The 24,357-nt window shown below is 39.6% G+C and overlaps 1 protein-coding gene across 5 annotated transcripts in view; it reads left to right on the top strand.

The window, feature by feature from the left end:
* Positions 1-24,357, top strand: part of LOC308515894 (leukocyte surface antigen CD47-like) — a 55,325-nt gene that overhangs the window by 18,904 nt on the left and 12,064 nt on the right. For 4 of the 5 annotated variants that reach the window (XM_081086556.1, XM_081086554.1, XM_081086555.1 and 1 more), the window contains exons 3-6: positions 6,854-6,943; positions 21,442-21,549; positions 22,665-22,757; positions 24,213-24,311. In XM_081086556.1, the coding sequence (XP_080942682.1) occupies positions 6,854-6,943; positions 21,442-21,549; positions 22,665-22,757; positions 24,213-24,311 (390 nt within the window). The remainder of the gene's footprint in view (positions 1-6,853; positions 6,944-21,441; positions 21,550-22,664; positions 22,758-24,212; positions 24,312-24,357) is intronic. The other variant, XM_081086558.1, reaches the window with a different exon arrangement.

Consider the following 24,357-nt stretch of genomic DNA (forward strand, 5'->3'; position numbering starts at 1 on the left):
ACAATATTTCATTAACATGAATATCTCCGTATGCAGCTCCTTTATAGTCACCAGCACTGTTACTATCCCTAACCTGGCAAGCACAATTTGTGCTCCATATCAATACCTTTGTCATTTCAAAAATGTTACATGAAAGTATGTAACCTTTTGAGCCGGCTTTCTTTTTTTCTTCACTCAGCACAGTGCCTTTGAGATCTATTAATGCATAGCATCATATAGCAATACCTCGCTCTCTCAGTAATATTCAATGCTATGGGCATATCACACCTTGTTTAACCATCTACCTACTATAGGATATTTTGGTTGTTTTCAGTTGTTTTTGGCTATTGCTATAAACAATCATGTACAGGTTTTTATGTGCATATAGTCTGCATTTCTCTGGATAAATGCATAGAAGTACAACTACTGGGTCATATGTATGTATAGGCTTAGTTTTTTAAGAAACTGCCAAACTGTATTACAGAGTGGTTGTTCCATTGTACATTCCCATCAGCAACATATGAGTGATTTAGTTCCCCCACATCGTTGCCAGCATCTGGTGTTGTCACTGTTTGCACCATTTTTTTTTTTTAAGGAAAAAAAAAAAAAAGAAACTCCTCTCCCAAAAAAGGTTAATTGAAACAGGTTCTTGCAAATTTATTGTGATAACTTTACTTACCCATCTTGTGAACCCTGGGGATTTAGGCAGTGGAAGCCATTTTTACTGTTGTGCTTTATTTTTTTTTATTTTTATTTTTTAATATAGGCATAAAGGAGAATTGAAATTGCTTAATAGAGAATTCCACTTAGTAGAATGTGGATTAATGGTGGCCAATCTTTGTTCCCTTTTGGGGAGCACAAGGACTAAATATGTGAAAATATAATTGAAATACAGTTTTGCCTGTGTAGACTATAGTACCATGGAGAGGACACAGAAATTTGAATTTAGAAAGCTTTTTTCTGTACTTCACCATTTTCTTATTTTATTTTGTTAAAGAAATCTTTACTCTTGAAAGTATTACATATGTCCTCTTTTTTCCCCATTGACCCTTTCCTCCCCGCCCTGGCCCTTTGCGCCAGTCCTTCACACTGCCTGTGCCCATGGGTTATGCATATATCCATACAATTTCTTTGGTTGATCTCTTTCCACCCACCCCTGCCTTCCATCGGAGATTGGATAGTCTGTTCCATTCTTCTATGTGCCTGGATCTATTTCGTTCATCACATTCCACCTGTGAGTGAGATCATGTTGTACCTTTTTCTATTTTGAGAAAACTTAGGTAAGACATTCAAACTATCTGGCCCTCAGTTTTTATCTGTAAAGTAGGAGTACTATCTTAATCACAGGATTGTTTTGAGATATGTTAATGTCTCCTTTAAAAATATTTATTGCATGCCTATTTTGTGACAGGCACTGTACTAGGCCCTTTGAATTTAGTGGTGACTAAGACATGATCCCTGATTTCAGTGATACGATTACAGCACAAATAAGAACAGTACAGCCCTAACCGCTTTGGCTCAGTGGATAGAGTCTTGGCCTGCGGACTGAAGGCTCCCAGGTTTGATTCCGGTCAAGGGCATGTACCTTGGTTGTGGGCACATCCCCATCGATGTTTCTAACTCTCTATCCCTCTCCCTTCCTCTCTGTAAAAAACACACAAACAATAAAATGTATATATTTTTAAAAAAGAACAGTACAATGACATAACATTTATTTGAGCACATACGAGATATTTTATATTGTGTCCTATGATCCCAAGAACTCTGAAAGATGGATATAGGACTTACCATTTAAAAGCAGAGAGATTTAGGGTACTTATTTAAAGTCAGAGTCATAGCTAGAATATTAACCTAGATCTGTCTTCAAAACCCAGTATTGTTTTTTATCCCCATGGTGTATAGTTTCTGTTAAAACACCTTGTACACAACCAAATACTAAATGTAAATAATAGTTATAAAATCTGTTAATAATGTCTATATTTATATTATTAATGATACAAAAACTTGGAAGCTTAAAATTTTACATTTTTCCAAATAAGCTTTAGTGTTTTTTTTAAAGGCAGAGTTTCCGCTTCCATCATTGTCAACATGATATACATTATGTTCATAATGTTGACATGAAGGCACTGCAAGATCCTTATATTAGTTTTCTAGCGCTGTATAACAAATAACCACAAATGCACCAGCTTAAAACAGCTCCTGTTTATTAGCTCACAGATTTGTAGGTCACAGTTCTGGTCACGGTGTGGCTGGGGTCTAAAAGAAAGGCATTGTCCAAGCTGTATTCGCATATGAATCCTGTTCCAGGCTCACATGATTGTGGCAGAATTTAGTTCCTGCTGGTTGTAGGACTGAGGTCTGTGTTTCTATGCTGGATGTCTGCTGTGGGCTTTTCTCAGATCCTAGAGGTTTCTCATTCCTTGTCATACAGCCTCTTCCATACTTCAAGCCAGCAAAGGAACGCCATCCTCTCATTGAAACCTTGTGACATGTTGGATTTCTTATGCCAGGAAGAGCACAGATCCTTTCCAGGGGTCACTTGACTTGACTAGGTCAGCCCTCTCCGAGGACAATCTCTTTTTCTTAAAGTCAACTGATTGAGGACCTTACTCACACCAAGCAAAATCCCTTTGGTCATGTGACACAACAATCCTGGGAATGAAATCCATCCTATTCACAGTCCCTCCTTATCCTAAGGGAAAGAAACTATAAAAGGCTGATTGCAGGGATTTGGGGTTTGATTAAATAACTGAGGCTATAGCCAATTCAGTGCCTCAGAAAAGCCATCACAATCCTAAAACGTCAAGTTAAAATTTGGCTTGAATTTTAGGGTAACTTTTAATGTGACCTTTTGTTGAAACATGCTCTCTGTGTTTGTGAAGGTTTACAATGTAAAGACGTACGTCAGATATGCTGCAGGTTTGGTTCTAGACCACCACAACAAAATGACTAATGTGATAGAGCAAGCTGTAATCTTTTTGCTGGTGGAAGGTTTGGCCTTCAATTAGTAAACATCAATGAAGCATAATAAGCAAAGCACAATAAAGTAAGGTATGCCTGTATATATTTGAAAGAGAGGCCCACTAAATTTATTGGCGTGATCTATTTACTTTTTTTGGTTATCCCATTTTGTACAGAGTGGTAAGAGACATGAAGTGGTGGTTTTTTATAATACTTCAGCTTGGCAACAAAATTTAATTGATCTCTTAATAACATTTCTTTGCCTTTTCACTAAACGAGTTTATATTCCAGGGAGCCACTCTGTCTTACCAGGAATTGGGAGAGAGTAACGGGCATAGTTGTCAGCTATACAGTGAGTGGAATGACAGCGTAGATGCCCTTGGTTTATTTTTCTTAATCCTGAGGTGGAATACTAACTGATAGTGTTCTTAGTCCTTTTTAAGCTTTATTTATTTATTTTTAGTGCCATTGAAATTTAGAGCTCAAGGGAACCTTACAGAACTATCTTGCCTTCTTCTCCCATTGGGGAATAAGAGTAATAGTCATCTGACAGTATTACCACACCAACTCAATAGCTTAATGGGAATATAAGTGGTTTTATAGAAAACGTTGGTTTTCTCAACCTCATTTGGTTTTTGAACATCCGATTCAATGATCCTCCAACTCTTCTAACCTTAACAAATTAGAGACAGTAACACATTCATGTGAATTGCAGCAGAGATTTGTAGCAGTGATTTTAAACTGAGAGAATCATAGGCAACACCGTCCACCTGCTCCCCCTTCCCCTCAAACATACAAGCATACACATACACTTACCATGGGGAATATATTAAAATCTTGGGGTGGAATCTGAGACTTGAGAGTAATATACCCCCGGTGATTCTGATAGGCTTCATTTAAGAATGACTTAGACCATATTTTGTGTTCTGTAATCCCACCCTCTTCTGTCATTGAAATATCTCTCACACTTATTTCTGCACAGAGGCTTGGAGTCATCTAGGCTATTTTGCCATCTAATTCAGGAATTGCTTCTATCACACCCCAGGTTATTGGTCATTCAAACCTTTTACCTACATGCTTGGCATGATGAGACTGTTACTTCCTAAAAGTCTCTTATCAGGCCGTTCCAGTTCTACGTCAAGCTAAAGTTTGCAACCCTGTAAGTTCTCACTTACTAGGAGGGCTATAGTGTTTCTCTCCCGAGTTTATTCTTCTCTAAGGTAAGAATACCCAGTTCTTTCAACCTTGCTCTTGTTTTCAGGATTCCCCATTCCAGTCATCTTCCTTTGGAATGATTCCCTATTTATCCACCAGGGACGTGAGGGCATGAGTGGGGTGGGGGTGGGGGGTTAATGGGGAGATAAGGACACATATGTAATACCTTAATCAATAAAGAAAAAAAAAATGTGATGAGTAAGACTGAATCAGAACTGCATTTGTGGGCCATGTCCTAGCTCCTGCCTCTACGCGATGGCTACAGTAACTTTCTGATAGGTCCCGCTTCTCTTGGATTCAATGTCCACATATCTGCCAATGAAGATTTTTAATAAATCAGGTCATTTTTTTCCCTTCTTGAGCCTTTCCAATCACTTGTCATTGCTTTTAGAGTAAAATACAAACTCTCTTAACATGCTCTTAAGACCTAACATGAGCTTGCCCCAGCAAACTCTTCCCATCTCTCATCACTCATTTTGTATCACTAAATTTTAGCCACAATTGATTGCTCTTCCTTTGGAGTCTCTTCTTCTCTGTCTTCTCATACCAGGTTTCTTCTCATCCAAGGCTTGGATCCAGTTCCTCTCCCCAGAGGCCTTTCCTTACTACACACAAGGGTCTGTTCACCCATTCCCATTCCTCAAGCTCATCGGCCCATCTGCCTTGTTCACTGCTGGACCTCAAATACCCAGAAGAGTATCCTAGCCATGGTGGGCTTTCAATAAATGTTTGTGTAATAAGTGCAAAATGAGTGGCCAGACCAGGGTCAAATATTCCTCTTATTTTCAATAATAGATCCTAAGGTGGTTGAAGATTGTTTCCTTGTAGAGGGAGAGAGGCCAGTGAAAGAACATTTCATTGTCAGCTGATCTTGAACAAAAGATCAGATACTGACTGTATTTTGAAGGTAGAGCCCAGAGAATTGACTGTGGAACCAGATGTTGAGTGTGAGAGAAACCAAGTAGTCAAGGATGGCTCCATGATATTTGGCCTTAACAACTGGAGAAATGGAGTTACCACTACTGAGATGGCAAAAGCCAAGAGGGAGAGGTATGGTGAGGGTGGGTAGAGGGGTATCAAGAGTCAGTTTGGGACATGCAAACTTAAAATCTTTAATTCACTCAGCCCCAGTTTTCTCAGTGGTAAGGAGGGGTTCATAATTCATCACATAATAATTGTAAGGATTTGATAAGTTAATGTTTCCAACTCAAAACAAAATAATAAAGTGGTAGAGGAAAAGAAGTTGACTAATAATCATTAAATCATGGAGTTTTTACCAGATCCTTCAGGCATGTGGAAACTCAGAAAGGTTTTTCCTGTAGGATTTTAGACTGAATGGAAATGGGCTTTCTTTGGTATAGGAAGAGATTCAGTAATTCAGTTGGAAATTAAAGTGGCATTGATTCAGGGTACCTGAAAAAATCAGTCTCTTGGTGGATCTGCAACCATCACAAAAGCCTTGTCTTCTATTCACTCACTAAACTGTCCTATGACTATTTCTACCATCAATAGTAAACCTACTGAGTCTCTGCCATGTACAGGCAAAATGTTGGACTCTGGAAAGCTACCATTTCGAAGATAAGAATTGATAGTGTTGTTATATTCTGGGGATGATTATGAACCTTTACCAGAGTTTAGCATTATAAGCTTAACACAAGAAATGTGTGAGTAGCATTGTGGTGTGAAAGTCCATAAGATTCCTCACACAGGAATGCAGTGGAGGATTTGAAAAGGATAATTTCAGAATAACGCCAGTGCTTGCCTTGTGCACTATTTAGAGGTTTTCCTCACCCAGCAAGTCCTCCAGTCTAGGCCAGCTCTGAAATGCTTTCAGTGCGTATATCTGGCTTTAGTGTTACAGGAGAAATTTCATCATTAAAAATATAGCCTTAAGCATTGATCAGATGCAATTAAACATAATTTTTAAAAGTTCTCAGCAAATTTCATTAGAAGTCTTAATATCACAATTTCCTTTCTATAGGATGGGTAACTGCATTTTCACTGTTTGGATAACACATGTTTCACTTGATAGAAGCTTCCTTACTACCTAAAGCTCCTCATGTTACTTTTTATCAGCAGTCATTTTAAGACTAATTATTTACGAATTCATCCTCTGTTCCAGAATAAGTTTCAGAAAAGCTTAGGCTCACATCTGTCTTACTCTTAGGTCACAGTAAGACCAATGGTAGGGTGCTCAGTTGTACTACTTCCTCACTTCTGTCCCCTGAGTCAGTCTTTACAGGAAGACAACTCTTGCTTTAAGGTAAATTCTTGGCGCATTACACATACAGGCAATCACTGTAGGAGGACATAATAATAACTGTAGTTAATGTTCACTGAGCACTTTGAGGGGTCAAGCTTTGTTTTTAGCTCTTTTCATATCTTAACTTTGTTAATAATTAACAATAGTCGTTCAAGGTGTCACTAATTGTTGTACTGGTGTAGCAACTGAGGAACAGAGAGTTGTTAGACTGTCCACGGTCACACAGATTGTAAGTTAGAATTGGGTTTCATACCCAGGCAGTGGGGCTATGGAGCCCTGTTCTCAGTTGGGGTATACTACCTCCTTCCATAAATCACAGCTTAGGGGAAATGTGGTGGAAAACACTTAAGCAATTAGTTAATTGACTATCAATTAGCAGGACTTAAAGTTGTGATAGTAAATATTAATCATGATTTCTGTTTTCTTTTTCTCCAGTTTCATGGTTTTCTCCAAATGAAAATATCCTTATTGTTATTTTCCCAATGTTGGCTGTACTTCTATTCTGGGGACAGTTTGGTATTGTGAGTAAGTACTTGTTTCTATTTTCATTTCTGTTTTAGTGATGAAATTGTCACTTCTAGGAGGCAATATTGGTGAAATATTATATTTAAATTATGTTAGGAAGTGTGATAATGTTATAAATAAGAATATACAGTCTTAATATTAATATTCTCCTTGAAGTATATATTGTCCCTCATAATTTGCTGCAGTTCCTAAGAAGTTTTTTTTTTTTTTTCTTAAAGAATGAATAGTGGGAATCCTAATAATAACATACCTAAAACTCATGCTGGTTTTAATGTTTACAGAGCATTTACACACAAATTCTTGGTGAGTAGATGGTCACAGCTTACATTACACTGTTAAGTAGGATTTTGCACTTCTGAGCATTAAGACTTCCCTCTCTTCATTTTCCCAGTTTGAACTTCTCTGTATACATGTGTGCATCTTCGGAAAAGCCCAGTTTGAACCATGTTGTCATCCTTACTGTGCAATTCTGCAGCCCCTAAGGAAGTAGCTGCAAGAGGGTGTGTTCTTTGATCATGTTTTGCTGTAATAGCCATGTGTGTAAACTCCTCAGGGCAGATCTTGGTGCGGCATCAGATGTAGCATGAACTATGTAGAATTGTCACTGCTAAGTAGAAAGGTGGCATTCTGGTTGATGATTATGCTTAACCAGCTACAGTTGACCCTCAAACGGGTTAGATTATGTGGAACCACTTAGATGTGGAATTTTTTTTTTTTTCAGGAAATACCATAAATGTATTTTCTCTTCCTTATAATGTTTTTAATAACATTTTCTATTCTCTAAGTTATTACTTCATTATAAGAATACAGTATTTGATACATATAACATACAAAATATGTGTTAATCAACTGTTAATTTTATCTGTAAGGATTCTAGTCAACAGTAGGGTATCAGTAGTTAAGTTTTTGGGGAGTTTAAAGTCATATGTGGATTTTAAAAATATATATATTTTTATTGATTTCAGAGAGGAAGGGAGAAGGAGAGAGAGACAGAAACATCAGTGATGAGAGAGTCATTGATTGGCTGCCTCCTGCACACCCCACACTGGGGATCAAGCCCACAGCCTACAACCTGGCTATGTGCCCTAACCAGGAATTGAACCATGACCTACTGGTTCATAGGTTCATGGTCAACCACTGAACCATGCCAGCTGGACCATATGTGAATTTTTGACTGTATGATGTGCGGGCGTCAGCTCTCCTAACCCCTGTATTATTCAGGGTCAACTGTATTTCCACACCAGTTTGATTTCCACACCGGTTTGGTAAAGGAAATTTACTAAATTAGTGAAGTTTTGAGGTGACATTCTAAACTTTTAAACTTTAAATCTGTAAGATAATATTCCTTGTCTTCCAATAGTCCACTGAAATAGTCAGTCATTGAAGGCCAGTGAACATTTATGCAAGGCAAGGAATAATGCTGATTATTTGTATTTATTTCATTCTGCAAACTTTAAAACAGTGTAAACTAGTAGAATATTGTAGTGAATTGGCCTATTGTAAATTTCACGAATTTTACTTTTACTTGGAAGTTTAAGGAATGTATATCTAAAATTATTATATAAAAATGGAGAGGGGGTTGACTGGGTATATTTTAAGGGCCCTCCTCATTGGATGGCACTCTGGAAATGCTTTGTGATTTCAAAGGCAAAAAAGGGGAAGCAAAAGGCTAACAGTGACAACTGTCAAGACATGTCACAACTCTCACTTTCAAAACGGTGTCTAGAATTCCTGTGGAAATTTTCATACAATTTCAAAAGGCCTTTTATATCAAGCAAAAGAGTGGTATAGCATCAAGACCTCATCAGTTGTCCCTGATATTAGGGAAGGCCTTGAACCCTGGTGGCAAACCCTGGCATTAAGACCTTTGTCATGTAATTACGGTAGGGACTTGTCTTTCTTTAAGAACATAAAGTCATTTCAGAGTGTGATTTGTTGCATTTGGATTGACTTCAGTTTGTTGGTCACGGCATTCTCATTAGTAACATTATTTTCAGAGGACTGAACCAGGAATGAATGTTGCTGTCAGCAATGTTTTGACAAAATAAGATTTATAAATTTGTTTTCTGACTAAAAATGTAACACATATCACTTTAGAATACCTTATACAATACTAAAGGCCCAGTGCACAGATTTGTGCGCTGGTGGGGTGCCTTGGCCTGGCCTGCAGCCTCTTGCAATCTGGGACTCCTTGGGGGATGTCAGAGAGTCTGTTTCAGCTCGATTCCCACAGGCCAGGCAGAAGGACCTCACCAGTGCATAAATCCGTGCACCAGGCCTCTAGTATGCACATAAGATCTTTGGTTAATTTCTTCCTGCCCTCCCCCCCCCCCCCTTCTCCCTTCCCTCTGAGATTCATCAGTCTGTTCCATGTTTCCATGCCTATGGTTTCTGCTCCTGTATTTAGCGTGCCCCCTGGTTGTCAGTGTGCGTCATAGCTACTGTCTGGTCAAATGGTTGGCTGGTCAGCCGGTCGCTTAGGCATGTGTGTGTGTGTATATATATATATATATATATATATATATATACATACATATATGAAGTTATAAAAAATAAACAAAAATAATCTAGAATCCCACAACCTAGAAATAAACTATTGTTCTAGTGTAGCGAATTTTCTGCTTTCTTTTCTGTCTTTTTTCTATATATTTTTGTTACCTTTCTTAAAAAAGAAAAACCAAAATGGGGTCGTATAGCTTATATACTTGTACATAATGATTCCCCCACCTATGTTTTCAGAAATCTTGTTATAGCTGCCACTGCTCTATTTTCACAGATGCATGTAATTTATTCAATTCTCATCTTGATTAATATTAAGGATGTTTCCAGTTTTTCTTTTTTTTTTTTAATACTAGGGAAATAAGGCTGCTAAGGATATGTAAAACTGTAAATGGCAGAGATATTTTAAGGCTTTTGATACGTACTCCCAAGTGTTTTCTAGAAACATTGCATCAATTACTACTACAGATGAGAATACCTGACTTTCTCTGCCCAGCCCTGACATTTTTATAATTCTAAAATCTTTGCTAATTTGATGGATAAAAAAAATCCTGTTTTAATCTTCATTTTTGTTCTAGTGAGGTGAATATTCTTTTTTATATTTATTCTACTGCTCATGTTTTAAGTAATATACTTATGAACCTAAATATTTTGGTGACAGTATTTTATTTAGGCTCATCTTAGAACAAATAACAGTGGTGTGAGTGTGTATGTAAGGCACATAATATGTTTGATTCACTCAGCTTGGACTCAGATTTGAAGGTGTGTATAAAAATATCCCCTAAACATTTGTGAAGTCCTTGTGCTGTGTGATGGGCTCATTGTAAAGCACTATCCACCTTGGACTTGTATGTCTATTTCCTTTACTAGGTCAAGGAAGTTTTTATCATTTTTTCAAATATGTTTTCAATTTCTTGCTTTCTCTCTTTTCCTCTGTACCCTCATGTTGGGAATATTGATAAGCTGAATCAAGGAACTTAAGCTGAAGTTGTCCCAGAGGCTCCTTACACTGTCCTGACTTTTTATTTTTTTTTGGGGGGGGGGGCGGGGAGGATAGGATTCATTTTTCTCTTTGCTATTCTGATTGGATGTTTTTTGCTTCCTTATCTTTCAAATCCCTGATTTGATTCTCTGCTTCATCTACTCTACTGTTAATTCCCTGTAATATCTTCTTCCTTTCAGTTCTTGCATTCTTCATTTCTGACTGGTTCTTTATGTTGTCTATCTCAAAAATGTTTCCTATCTCTTTGTTGAAGTTCTCACTGAAATATTTGAGCATCCTCATAACCAGTGTTTTGAACTCTGCAGCTGGTAGATTGCTTGTCTGTTTTGTTTAGTGCTTTTCTGGAGTTTTGTTCTATTCTTTAGTTTGGGACATGTTTCCTTCTCTCCTCATTTTGGTAGCCTTCTTATGTTTGTTTCTATGTATTAGGTAGAGCTGCTATGTTTACCAGTCTTGGTAGAATAGCCCTCTATAGTAGGTGTCGTGTAGGGCCTAGTGGTGCAGCATCCCCTGTCACCCAAGCTAAGCTATCCAAGTGCGCCCCCTTGTGGGCTGTGTGCACCCTTCTGTTATAGTTGAGCCTTGATTATTGTTGTCATATCATTGGGAGGATTTTACTCCCAAGACAATCAGCTGTGAGGACTGGCAGCAACCACAGCACAGGATCTGCTGTGCAGGGCCCAACTCCACAGAGCAAGACTCACTTCATCAGAGCTCTGGTGCCTGATGAGTGTCTCTCTGGTGGAAGTGGTTGGGTGATGCTTCTGAAGCTAGCCACCAAATATGCTAGCTCTAGTAGGTGCAGGCCCAAGATCACCTTTTGCCTGTGCCTTGCCCAAGGCCACCTGGCATGAGGTACAAAGCAATCTGCAGATGGCTGTTACTTGTGCTGGGCTTGGAGGTGTCAAGGCTGGCTACCACTAGTGCTGTACCTGGGCTCACTTAGTAAGAGGCACGAGGCACACTGAGGCCGGATGCTGCTTGTTTTGGGCTTGTGAACATTTGAGAAATTTTAGGAAAATTTGGAGCATGAGCCTAGACAGGCTGTTTGTATGGAAAAGCCACTGGAAAGGACTTGGATGAGCCTGCAAGTTGGATGGGACCGAGTCTCAGGGAATCACTAGGAAGGGGCTAACAGTGTGAGCTAGGTTGATGCAGACACAGATATGGGGCTCACCTGCTGGCTCTGTGGGGAGAAGTCTCAGCAAAAGAATAAGGGCTGCTGCCAGCACTTATGTCTGGGAAAAAGCTGATTCTTCAGCCCTGCCCCTAAAGGCAGACAATTCAGCTTCTCCAGGTATGTCCCTGACATATCTTTGAAGTTTCAGCCCGAGGCTAGAGTTCAGAGCCAATGAGTCCAAGAAGTCCTTGTTTGGGCCTTTTCCAAGGAATTGCCTGGGAGGGACTTCAGGAGCTCTTTGTCTCCCTCAGCCACAATTCCCACTGTTTTTTACAGTCAGAAGTTTTGGGGTCTTTTTTCCTGGTGCTGGAATCCTGGACTGGGGGACCTGGTGGGGCTGGGACACCTGCCTTCTCAGGAAGGTCCTCCACAGTGGAGATATCCCTTCCCGTTTTTATCCACCATGTGTCATGGATCAGCCTGTTTTTTCTCTCTACCCCTTTTACCAGTCTCCATGTGGCTTTTTCTTTTATATCCTTAGTTGTAGGACTTCCATTCAGCTAGATTTCAGGCAGTTCTCAGTCACGATTGTTCTGTAGGTTAGTTGTGGTTTTTATGTAGTTGTGGGAGGATGCAAGTACTGTCTTTACCTATCTGTCATATTGACCTAAACTTGGGTTATATACTTTTTAGAGTGTGGTGTCTTATAACTCTTAAACTATAAATAGTAACTCCTTAACTTCTTTGATGACCCTGTAAGGTCTGTATTTGACCACAGGGGATTTCTCTCAGTGGTTTTCTAGGTCTGCATGTCGGTCTTTTGGTGGTTTAAGACAAAACCTGAAACTTCCATAGGTCAAACGTTCATAAAGGCAGCAGCTTGTTTTTTCACTTTGAGGAGAAAGAGTTTCCTTATCCCAGAGCATTATCTTGAATTGATCTCAGGAGGCCATTGATCCTCCCGAGGACAAAGCCTGAGAAGACTTCTGAACTCCTGAAGCCAAGCTAAGAGCTCTCGGATATGGTGAGACCTAGACCATCTTTCAGAGGTAAAGGTATCCTACAGAGAAGTGTCCCTAAATACCTTTGCCTTTAGTTTTACCTTACCAATTTGTAAGTTGAGTCTTATACTTAGCAGACAGCTCACACATGACTGGAATCTAACACTGAGCTTTAACCAAAGTAACAAATCTCTGGCAGTGCTGCATTTCAGGTACTTTGTTTTGTTCTGACTCACAGTTTCCATTCCACTGGCAGTTAAGTTTCTGGTTGGTTTTCATGGTTCTTCTTCCTCATTCTTTGATAATATAACAGGTACTTTCCATCACTGAGATGTTTAATAAATGATTTCAAGCACTGCTTATCAAGACCTCTTGTTCCTGCAAGATTAAGGTTCAATTCCACCTCAAGAACTGGCTAACATTTTGAAATTCTTTGAGATAGGTATATCTAGGCTTACCTTTCCCTTCACTGAACTTTTGTTGTTTATAAGGAGTCTTTGCCTTACACAGACCTGGGAGTCCATAAGCATGACCACGTAAGGCAAAACTCTGTAAAGCAATTTAATAATGAGCATGAGAAATTACTATTGTTCCATGATCCCTAAATTTTTTGTTAGAACATTAAAAACTCTCTTACTGTACACCTAAAACTAATATAATAGCGTATGCCAAATGTAGCTAAAAAAAAACTTTTTTAAACTCTCAGTAATGACTTTATTAGGAAATGAAACAATTCTAAAACTAATATTTAGTACATGGTAAATTAAAACATTACAAACATTGAAAATGAAAGCATTTCATCAAGAGTGGTTTAAACAATGCTTGTCATATAACTTTGAATACAGAGCAAGCATCATCTTTATGCTTGGTGAATTGTCATACTTCTTCTAAGTTCAGATCAGCTTCCAGTATTTTACCCTTTGCATTTTCAGTGTCATGAATGATCTCTAAGAGTTCCTTTCATGTGAAGGTTTTTGTTTTGTGGTTTTTTTTTGTTTGTTTGTTTTTGCCAGAGTCACTTCATTTTTTTAAGAAAATTAATTTTGGAGAGAGAGGACGGAAGAGGGAGAGAGAGAAAAAGAGAAACATTGATTGGCTGCCTCCCACACGCACCTGACTAGGTATCTTGAGCACAATCTGGGTATGTGCTCTGACCAAGAATCAACCAGTGATCTGTCAGTGAATGGGATGATACTCACCTAACTGAGCCACATCGCCCAGCACCAGAGTCACATTTTATGGGACATCTTTATTCTTTGTGTCACAACCTCCTCTGTGTCCTAATTTATGCCAATAAGTTCACATTTCTAAGTTTCCCTGGCTGCATATTTAGTCTCTTGAATAGCAGTAGTGTTGACATTCCCACAGTCAGCTCTTTCTTCTGTGATGTATGTTTCTTCATGTATGTTCTATTTGAATTTCACTTTCAGCATTATCACTTTTCATTTCTTTGCTCTTTCATCTTTATTGGCCAGTTTCCTCTTTTGATTATCCATTGTAAAATGTCACAGTGGTTTACACTGGGAAACAGGAGGTAGCACAGCATATGCTTTGCTGTCTGTGCGTGAGGGGAATAGCAGATGTGCAGTGACCATTCCCAGTAGTCTTTGAAAGAAGTGACAGGATTGGTCACTAATCATGATGCACATTTGTTATTTAGATAGTGATTTGTGGACAACTGAACAGATGGCAGTGAAGTTTACACTTTATGCAATGACTCAATGCATATATTGTGGTACTGAAATTTGAACTGTCATTTTAGGGAACTTGTATTAGTTAACTAAATAAATCATGGTATCTCAAGTTCATGAATATAAGAATTGTGCAAAGCCAGGACTGCTGTAATTTATTTCAAACTTGTACAATCTAGGCATCTTTCATTTCATTTCCTAAGTTTGTAGTTCTTGCACAAAATTATTTCACAAGGATTTTGGATTACTATTCAGAGGTATTTGGGTAGCTGTCCCTGAAGAAATCATTGTTGGGAGTTCAAGGGAAACATTCTCTATCACAACAGCCTTGAGATCCTGTTAAGTTCTTGGGTTCACTCTTGAGGACTAGCTTACTATTGAAAGTAATTGGGCCATGAAAACACATTTTAAAGAAGTAGGGGAACAGGGAATGTCTTTGTAGATTAGAAAATTTATTTTGAAGAAATGAGGACATATACTAATGTGCACTGGGAAATTTCTATCCAAGAAGGTAAAATATCATCATCATAAATACTATGACAAAGAATCATTCTGTGAACTAGTTGATGCCCCTATTAATAGAATTATGTTATTAAGTTAACTCTGAATTCTATTAAATAATATTGAACTCCCAGTGCTTTTTCTTGGTTCCATCCACATAATTATCACATTCTGCTGTTAAATAATGTTTCATGCACCGATTTTATTGTAGGAGGAACTGAGCAAAACTATAGCTCAGCAATATACTCTTTTATAGATATTAGTTGCTATTCCTTTGACCCTTTCCAAACTCAAACACCCTACCTTGCTGCATATACTCTGAAGTTATGGTATCATCATAAGACCAGGGAAGGTTTGGAACCAAGAAAAGGAAGTTAGTGTGTTGGACAGCCTCCTCTTTAACCTTTTATACTCAAGGTGCTTGCTGCACAAAGCCTGGGCTCTTTTGTTTCTGGGTCTTGTAGACTGAGAATATAATTTCTAGTTATGATGTATTTTGACAAAATTGTGTCATCAAAGCAAGTTAGACAGTGTATGGCATTTATTATGAAATTATTATACTTGCCTTCTGTTTTTTTGTGTATGAATGTTCTAAGTACTTTTAAAACAGTGTTTTATGAAACACTATTTTATGAAAATTAAGAGTTTTATGAAAATTAAGATCATAGTTATTGTTTGATCTTCAAATTGACCTGCTAATTGCACTAGATTTCATCAACCACAACCTGCACTCTATCTTTTATGTACTTTATATCAGTGACAAGGAAATGAGAATTATTACTGGAGTATCTGTTTCTAACATTAGCTGTTTCTTCAGGTGACTAGAGGGACATGCCATTTCTTCAATCATATGAATTTGAAAGATTACATAAAGGGACTTTCTTAGGCTAGAGCAGCTGCATACCTTTTATTTAACTGTGGAAGATCTAGGAGTAACACTTTCGGTTACTCACTCCTCCCCTGCCCCAAACACACACACTCACTCTCACATTAGAACTAAGGGTCTTGAGGCTGCACTTGGAATAGTGATCATCACATAGTAGGTGTTAAATCAATTCTTGAATAAAGTAATCTACTTGTACCTTGATTTGGTTGAGATGGACTAATGAAAGGTCATGGTACATTGTAACTACACAGTAAATATTTGTAGAATAAATGAAGGAAGCAACCTAGCTCATTCTGAGATATAACTGGCTAGATTTAGTTATTTTATAGATAGTGTAAGAGGGAAAACTTTAGAATTCTTATTTTTTTCACAAAAATCTAATTTTGTCTCCCAATGATTTTGGTTTTCCTGTGTCAGGTAGCACTAAGGTTATAAGTTTTGTTTAAAAAATGTAAACACTGACACCACCACATGATGGTGAGCTTCTGGAGCAACAGAAACCTTTTCCATTGCTGGTGGGAATGCAATCTGATAAAACCACTCTGGAGGACAGTTTGGCAATTTCTTAAAATTATCTTTTACATGATGTTCCAGCAATTGTGCTCATTGGTATTTACCCTAAAGGAGTTAAAAACTTATGTCCGCATAGAAACCTGCACATGGATAGTTAAGCAGCTTATACATGATTGCACAACCTAGAAGCAACCGAGATGATTTTCAGTAGGTGAGTGGCAACATGCACTGTGATTACATCCAGATAAAAAGAAATGAGCTATTACATGCATATTACTAAGTGAAAGAAGCCAATCTGAAAAGGTTATACACACTATATGTCTCCAACTACAAGACATTCTGGAAAAGGCAAAACTGTGGAAACATTGGAAAAATCAGTCATTCCTAGAAGTGGGTACAGGCAGAGATGAATAGGCAGAGCCAGAGAACATTTACTGTAGTGAAAATACTCTGTATGATACTAAAATGATGTCAATTTGCATTTGTGCAACCCCATAGAATGTACAACCCCTAAGGCAACCTACGGACTTTGGGTAATTATGATGTGTCAATGGAGGGTCACGTTGATAAAAATTGCATCATTCTGGTGGGTGATATTGATAATGGGGGAGATGTGCATGTGTGGGGCAGGGAGTTTAGGGGGTACCCTACACCTCCCTCTAAATTTTATTGTAAATCAAAGACAGTGCTTGAAAAGTATTTAAAAGCATAAATACTGTTATTTCTCATTTTATTTTGTGTATTGATTTCAGTGATTTTAGTTGAGGGGAATCTTTTAAAGCATACACATTTTTAAAATTACATAGATTGTCTTGCCAAAAAGCCTGAAAATCATACAGGGAAGTTTGATAAGAGCCCACTAAGGACACATTCAATTAGCTTTATCTTAATGCTAAGTAAATTTGTGGAGTTACTTGAATTTAATTTCTTTGTTTGCATTTAAAATTTTTTATAGATTTGATAAATAAAAATAAATCTACCTATTAAAGAACAAATAAAGATCACCAAAAAAGGATACTTGTGATTACTGAGTTCTATAGCATCTATATCAGATTACAAACTCTTTGGTTACACTGAAAAAATTGACAACTCGACAACGAAATACCTTCTTTCCACTTTCTGTGGGATGTGCTAAAATGTGATCACTGTGGCAAAGAAAATGAGTCAGAAGAAACTCTTTTTAAAAGTTTCCATGAACAAAACATGGAGATAGATCCTTTCATTGCCTGTGATTAATTAAGTAGACTTCACTAACATATTTGTTAGAAATAGTTGCTTAGCCATAACCAGTTTGGCTCAGTGGATAGAGCATCAGTCCACAGACTGAAGGGTATTGGGTTCTATGCTGGTCAAGGGCACATACCTTGTTTGCAGGCTCTATCCCTGGCCGTGGTGGGGTACATGCGGGAGGCAGCCAATCCATGTGTCTCATTCCCTGTTTCTCTCTGTGTGTCTGTTACCCTCCCTTCCACATGCTCTAAAAATCAATGGGGAAATATCCTTGGGTGAGGATTAACAACAACAACAAAAAAAAGTAGTTGCTTAATTTAAGGGAGGGTTGGAGGTAATAAATAGTAGTTGAACCAATCAACAGAAAATAAAGCTACCTCCAATATTTATATGCAAAGGTCTTGAAAAGGTTGTTCTATAGTAAAATACTGTCAATAGGTGTTTTACTTTTGTTGCTATTGTTGGTATTATTTTTCTCCTAAAACTCTTCAAAGCTTAAAGAGGTTGAATTTTATATGAGAATCAAACTCTTATTAAGTCAGCCTTTTTGCATGAACTTCTGTACTCTAAAGGTGAATTCTTGCTGCTTGATCTTAGTAGTTCTTTTATGAATTCATTTAAGCCTGGAAGAGTGTCTTTTGAATGTTTGATTAATTGTGAAGTGTATTTGAAACAGCTTCTGTTTCATAACCCTTTTGTAGAACTTTCAAGCTTTATTTAGATAACAATATGCATTGAATTAAATGGAAAACTTGACATATGTCTAGAGGAAATTTATTTTTCTATCTGTATCTGTGCCTTTTATAAGCTATACACTGAATTTCATACTCACCAGTGCTTGCTTCTAGAAAATAGGGAATCTGAGAATCTATGCCCTATATGAAGGTAGGGCCATGCTGAGTCAAGACTTAGGTAACTGAGGGGTAAGTTCCAAGCCCGGATGGATCAAATGAAAGCTTTGGAAACTTGCCATATTGTTTTTCACTCTTTGCTGATTAATGTGGATTTCAGTTACTCAGCTTCAGGAGTCATGATTGATTACCTCTCCCCCCCGCCCCCCAGTTTTGAGTAGGTAGTGATTTTTAAGTCTTCTGTTATACCTGAAATACGTTAACCAAAGCTTATCATATAACCCTATGTTATAATACCTTAAAAATAAAATAGATTTTAGCATGGTCATTTAGGGGTTCTTGTTGTTCTTTCTGTATTTAATTTGTTTTTCATTTTAGTGGAAGTAAATTTAATGCTAAATATAACATTTTTAAAAATTACCCCCTCAGGACATTGATTAATGGCCTAGATGAAACAACAGAATTTCAGTCATGCACTGGTTCTCTCTGCTACTCAGTCTGCTTTTAGATTACTTGTAACAACTTTTTTGGTACAAAGTTAATTTTAATATTAACAAAAACAAAACCCCTAAGGTGAAGATATAGTAAAAGAAATAATATTTTTAGGCTTATCCATTACATTATTCTTTCCTACCAGGTACTTGACAATAGAGCTAATGAGTTCTGTTGAATATTTGTAGTTTATTTTTATGAAATTACTAGTGTCCGGGTGCATGGATTCATTCACATTGAAAGGAAATTAATTAGTCCCTTCGGTGCAAAGCCTAATGCAGGCAGCCCCAGGTGGTGGGTGGCGGGGTGGGACTGTGCAAGATGGGTCGGACATGCCCTGGAGCCAACCTTCCACAGTCCCTCCCCGCTGGCCACACCTGGGCCAGCGCTGCGGCTTGAAGGGCATCTGTGGAGTGAGCAGGATCCCTCCGGCAGGTGAGGTCCCTCGGCCTGGCCTCTGGGGATTGAGCCAAAACCAGTTCTCTGACATCCCCCAAGGTGTCCTGGAGTGCGAGAGGAATCGTGAGGAATCAGTCTCCCTCCTCTCTGGTTCTGGGGTATCACCTGAGAACCACTGCTGCCAAGTGACCACAGCTCGGCAGCTCCTCCGTTGAGCATCTGCCCCCTGGTGGTCAGTGCACGTCATAGCTACTGGATGGTGGGACGGTTGCTTAGCCTTTTATCCTATACTAGTGGCCCGGTGCACGAAATTCGTGCACTTGGGGGGGGGGGGTGACTAGGGGGGTCTCCCAGCCTGGCCTGTGCCCTGTTACAGTGTAGGAGCCCCGCAGTCCATCACCCCAAACAGGTAGGCCCCACCCACCCATCCTGGGCTTCTCAATGGATTGCCCTAAAGAGATAGGCTGGAGCCAGGGGAGGCCTGCAGACCCCCAGCCGGGCCCACAGTGGAGGGTCCTCTCCATGCACCTGCAGACCCCCGGCTGGGGCTGCAGGGGAGAGGCCTCTCCTCCGTGGCCCTGCCCCCGTCCCTGACGCTGTAAGTTCCTGCTCAACCATGCCTGATGCGCATGCAGCCTCCTGATCGGTCATTACTGTGATGGCGTCCTGACCAGTTTGCATATTACTCTATTATTAGTATAGACTAGAGGCCCAGTGTGCGATATGTGAGACCCAGACCCACCACGCTGGCGGGATCCAGACTGACTCCCGCCGCGCTGAGTAGGACGCGGTACCCAGACTGACTCCTGCCGCTCTGCGAGACCCAGAGTCAGGTCCCCGCCCACCTGCACACGCCTCGCTGCACACGCAGCCTCCTGGTGACCAGTCTTTGGTCATCACAGCATGACAGCATCACGGCCAAGGGTTTTTTATAATAGAGGCCCGGTGCACAAAATTCGTGCACGGAGGGGGGGGGTGGTCCCTTAGCCCGGCCTGCACCCTCTCCAATCCGGGATCCCTCAGGGGATGTCCGACTGCCGGTTTAGGCCCTGCGGGATGCAATCCAGGACCACTGGCTCCTAACTGCTTGCCTGCCTGCCTGATCACCCCTAATCACCCATCTGCCTGCCTGATTGCCCATAACCACTCACCTGCCTGCCTGATTGCCCCTAACTGCCTCTGCCAGCATAATCGCCCCCTAACTGGTCCCCTGCCAGCCTGGTCATCCCCTAACTGCCCCCTGCCGGCCTGGTCACCCCCTACCTGTCTGGAAGGAAGTCAGACTTCCGGAAAATGTCTGGTCAACCTGGTTTAATTAGCATATTACCCTTTTATTAGTATAGATAATAAAAGCCTAATATGCAAATCAACAGAAAGGCGGAACAACCAGTTGCTATGATGCACACTGACCACCAGGGGGCAGATGCTCAACATAGGAGCTGCCCCCAGCCCTCAGGCCCAGACTGACGGCAATGGGAGGCGGGGCCAGTGAGTGGGCAGAGCCAGGCCAACAAAGGCGGGTGCCAGTGGGGACCCTTCAGTTGCCTGACCGGTCACCCTGCAGATCGGCCCTGATCACCAGCTAGGCCTAGGGACCCTACCGGTGCATGAATTTCATGCACCAGACCTCTAGTATATATAGATTTTACTTGAATAATTTAAGCATTCCCTTCCCTCCTGATATCAAGAGGATGTGATTTGTCCAATTTTATTCTACTTTTTCAAAACAAAATATCTAGATTTCCAGATGCTTTACCAATTTTATATAAGGTGGAACAAAGTTCTCTTTTTCTCAGCATTACCAATTATTTCCCATCAGCATTATCCATATCAGTTGTAAGCCTGAGGCAGTTTTACTCCTTGGGACATTTCCTAATGTCTAGAGACGTTAATTGATAAAACTGGGGCTGTTACTGGCATGCAGTTTGGAGGGAGGCAGGGATGCTACTAAACCTTCTAAATGTACAGATCAGCCCCCTTCCGCCACAAAGACTTATTTGGCCCTAATATTAATAATGCCCCAATTGAGAAAGCATGGTGTATATGACTTCATCTTTAAAGTGTAGGGGAATAAAAGTATCTCCCATAAATTCAGCATCCATATTTATACTGCTATGACACTGTTTAGTCATTGACTGACTTATGAAAAAGATTTGAGGTAGCTTGACATGATATAATGGAGTTATTCCTCAAAGGTTATTAGATTATAGGAAGTTATCAGTTTGTTTCTGCACTTTTTAAGTTACAGAAATGGCGTCACTTCTTGAGACTGAGTTCATGGAATATTTTTGTGTTTTCTTTTTTCTTTCAAGCACTTAAATATAATGCCAGTGTTACGAAGGAGAAAACCATTCTTTTATTTGTGGCTGGACTAGTGCTCACTACATTTGTCATTGTTGGAGCCATTCTCTTCGTCCCAGGTAAGATGTGCAGTTACTATAAGGGAAATCAGGGCTGATAAGGTTGAGAACATTGTTGGGGGTGGAGCTGCTGTAACCAATTAGCACAAACTGGGTGTTATAAAACAATAGCAATTCTCTCAGTTCTGAAAACCTTATGTCTGAAATAAAGATGTCATCATGACTATACTCCCTCCCAAGACTCTTGGGGGGAATCCATTCCTTGCCTCTTCTATTTTCTGGTGTTTGCTAGCAATCGTTGCAATTCCTTGGCTTCTGGCAGCGTAACTCCAGTTTCCACTGTGTTAAAACTCCTTCTGCTTTTCTCTTCCAAAGACACTTACTGAATTTAGGCCCCACCTCGTTAATCTAGGATAAGTTCCTTCTTTCAAGATCCTAAATTTTTTTCATATATTTTGCTGTATAATGTAATGCTCACCCTAATTCACAGATTCCAGGAATTAGGAGGTAGGCAGATGTTTGGGGCCACCATTCAGTCCACTGCAAAGGCAAACTTCATCAGGCAAGACATGAAAGTGAGAATGAACATGGGAAACAAATCAGTCTGAAACTGCATTTGCCTTTGGAGGATGGGAATGGGATTGGGGAATAAGGGTATGCAGCACATGGAAAGAACAGCAGGGATAGGCTGGGACTCAAAGTGTAGACGGTAGAAAGCCTTTGTATTATTAACAGAATAAAATATGGGTGTAATGTTTAGGAACAGAAATTTGGCATCTCTCTTTGCAGCTGGAGTTAGTGAGGGTGTGGGGAGGAAAGGATGAATTAAGAAGACAGCTACAAAGAATAGCTATTTTGACTTTAGGACAGATTGAATATAGCAAATGAAGGGATTGGTAAGAGGCTCCAAGGTAGTTAAGAAGGAGAAAAAGCCAGTTGAATGTTTCCACATGTTGAGATTTAGATGTTGAGATTTAGATGTGTTCAGTTTGGTCTTAAAAAAAAAGTCACTTATTTTGTGTGAGGTTTTGGGGTAAGAGTTTATTTTTAAAGGTTTTACAATTTATAAGAATAATATTGAGATGAATACATTTAATAAATTGAGTGCTTTAACTTTTGATAGAGTAGGAAGTAAGTAGGAAAATATTTTAAATGTTAGTTTTATTTATCAACAGGTGAATATTCAACGAAGAGGGCCAGTGGACTTGGTTTAATTGTAGTTCCTACAGTGATATTAATATTACTTCAGTACTCTGTGTTTATGATAGGTAAGTATTTGTTGTTTTAGCATGATTGTGCCCCTTTTCATTTAAAAAGCAGCATTTTTGATTAAAATATTTTTGTATGGTTTTATATAATACAATAAGAGTTAGGTTCTTATAATACAACTAGAGGCCTGGTGCACGAAATTTGTGCAGGGAGGGGGGGTGTGTCCCTCAGCCCAGTCTGCACCTTCTCCAGTCTGGGACCCCTTGAAGGATGTCTGACTGCCCATTTAGGCCCAGTGGGATCGGGCCTAAACGGGCAGTCGGACATCCCTCTCACAATCCAGGACTGCTGGCTCCCAACCACTCGCCTGCCTGCCTGCCTGATTGCTCTTAAACACTCCCTTGCCAGCCTGATTGATGACTAACTGCTCCCCTGCCGGCCCGATCGCCCCCAACTGCCCTCCCCTGCAGGCCTGGTCACCCCTACCTGTCCTCCCCTGCTGGCCTGGTCGGCCCCAGCTGCCCTCCTCTGCAGGCCTGATCCCTCCCAAGTGTCCTCCCTTGCTGGCCATCTTGTGTCCACATGGGGGGGCCATCTTGTGTGTTGGAGTGATGGTCAATTTGCATATTACTCTTTTATTAGATAGGATAAAAGCTATTCTTCATGAAATTTTCCCTATATGGATTAATTTTAATCTTTATTAGGTTATCAAGGTATTTATTTTGTAAAAAAGTGATTTTCAGAATATATTTAATGCCAATAGTGGATTTTTAAAATTATGCTACATAATTTCTTAATGATGATCTTCATATTCTTATTTCAGTTTTTGAAGTTATAAATAGATATTAACATTCTCGTTCTCTTCTTTTGCTAAAACTCTCTTTTAAAAACTAGTTATACAAAATAGGGTTTTAAATCATAAAGAGTTATTGCAAATCTTAACATTGTAGTTTTAAAAGATGATAGAGCTATCTAACCTATAATTGGTACCAATTTCCACTGCATTTTGGGAGTAAATCACTAAATATTTTTGTTATTATTAAAGAATCTATTTTTTTTTTTATTTGCACATTTAGCTCTTGGTATGAGAGCCTATCTCTGGGTTGTTATATATTAAGATGGTATAATTTGTTCTAAAATCACAATTAGGGGTTATGATGTCTAGAATGGCATGCTTGCACAGTGGTTCTCCACCAGAGTGATTTTGTGTGCACGTGGTGAGGCCCTGCTAACAGCCACTCCTATGGTAAAATACCCACGTGTGGTAAAAGCAGCATTGTCCTAAGATTTGGGGTAAAAACTGCCAGTGCAGCTCAGCTCCCTGCAGAAATGAAAGGCTGCTGAGGGTGTGAATGTGGAGCTGACTCCTGGAGTGGAGAGAGATGGGAAAGCAGCCACCACCTGACACAAAGCTCCAGAGTCAGTCTTTGTTCCTAGGATACCGACCTTGACGATATGAAATACAAGTGGAAGTGATTGCTTCTTAAACACCTGTAACATGCTTTTCCTTGCAGCTCCAGCTATTGGGATGTCCTCCTTCAGCATCACCATATTGATCCTTCAGGTGCTGGGCTTTGTGCTCTCTGTGGTCGGACTAAGCCTCTGTGTCTCAGGTGAGGGTCACAATCTTCTCTAAACAATTTCTCTTCTTACCAGTAA

Source organism: Myotis nattereri, assembly GCF_964212035.1.
Source record: "Myotis nattereri genome assembly, chromosome: 3".
In the NCBI taxonomy this organism is placed as follows: domain Eukaryota; kingdom Metazoa; phylum Chordata; class Mammalia; order Chiroptera; family Vespertilionidae; genus Myotis; species Myotis nattereri.